The sequence below is a fragment of the Eimeria mitis genome, genomic scaffold, assembly GCF_000499745.2.
Source record: "Eimeria mitis Houghton genomic scaffold, Emh_scaff261, whole genome shotgun sequence".
Taxonomy (NCBI): Eukaryota; Apicomplexa; class Conoidasida; order Eucoccidiorida; family Eimeriidae; genus Eimeria; species Eimeria mitis.
The window spans coordinates 5080-5945 of record NW_013570950.1 but is presented as its reverse complement, the minus strand read 5'-3'; the positions used below and the strand labels follow the sequence as shown (position 1 = coordinate 5945).

The following is an 866-nucleotide window of genomic DNA, read 5'->3' as shown; positions in this document are numbered from 1 at the left end:
TTTTTTTTTTTTTTTTTTTTTTTTGTTTTTTATCGCTGTCTCCTTCTGTCTCTCCTTCTGTCTCCTCTACACAGGAGACAGCATATTCGTCCCTAAAAATACAAAAAAAATAAAAAAAAAAATATATAAATATATAAATATATAAATATATAAATGTGTAAATATATAAATATATTAATATATAAATATATTAATATATTAATATGTTAATATATAAATACATTAATATACAAATATATTAATATATAAATATATTAATATATAAATATATAAATATATAAATATGTAAATATATAAATATATAAATATATAAATAATACAACGCACTAAACCCCAAACCCTAAACCCTAAACCCTAAACCCTAAACCCTAAACCCTAAACCCTAAACCCTAAACCCCCCTAAACCCTAATTTTCGATCCACGAACTCCCCAAACCCCAGCCCTTCAACCCTAAACCCCAAACCCTAAACCCTAAACCCTAAACCCTAAACCCTAAACCCTAAACCCTACTCTTCTTCTTCAGGCAAAGGACAAGGGTCTTTAACTTGTTCTATTGATGAAACCCTAAAATCCCCAAACCCCGGAATATGTACATCTGCACCTTCACGCAGCATCGCCCCTCTTACATATCCATAAACCTCCAGCTGCTGCTGCTGCTGCTGCTGCTGCTGCTGCTGCTGCTGCTGCTGCTGCTGCTGCTGCTGCTGAGAGGAGACAGTTGCTTTGAGGGCTAATACAAAAGGATGTGTTTCTCTCCATTTGAGTGTTTTAGGTTTTTGTATAGAGATGAATCTACATAAATTATTTATTTCTTTTTGTGTATATTTGTGGTTTATAAATGAAGATAAATAAAATAATTTACATCC

At 32.0% G+C, this 866-nt stretch overlaps 1 protein-coding gene across 1 annotated transcript in view; it reads right to left on the bottom strand.

Annotated features, from left to right (window-relative positions):
* EMH_0005850 (ribosome biogenesis protein BMS1, putative) overlaps nt 1-759 on the bottom strand; it is a gene marked incomplete at both ends in the record, with an annotated part of 9279 nt that extends 8520 nt beyond the window's left edge. Inside the window, one exon of the mRNA XM_013497336.1 lies at nt 618-759. Within this exon, the coding sequence (XP_013352790.1) occupies nt 618-759 (142 nt within the window). The remainder of the gene's footprint in view (nt 1-617) is intronic.
* Nucleotides 760-866: the final 107 nt, after the last annotated feature.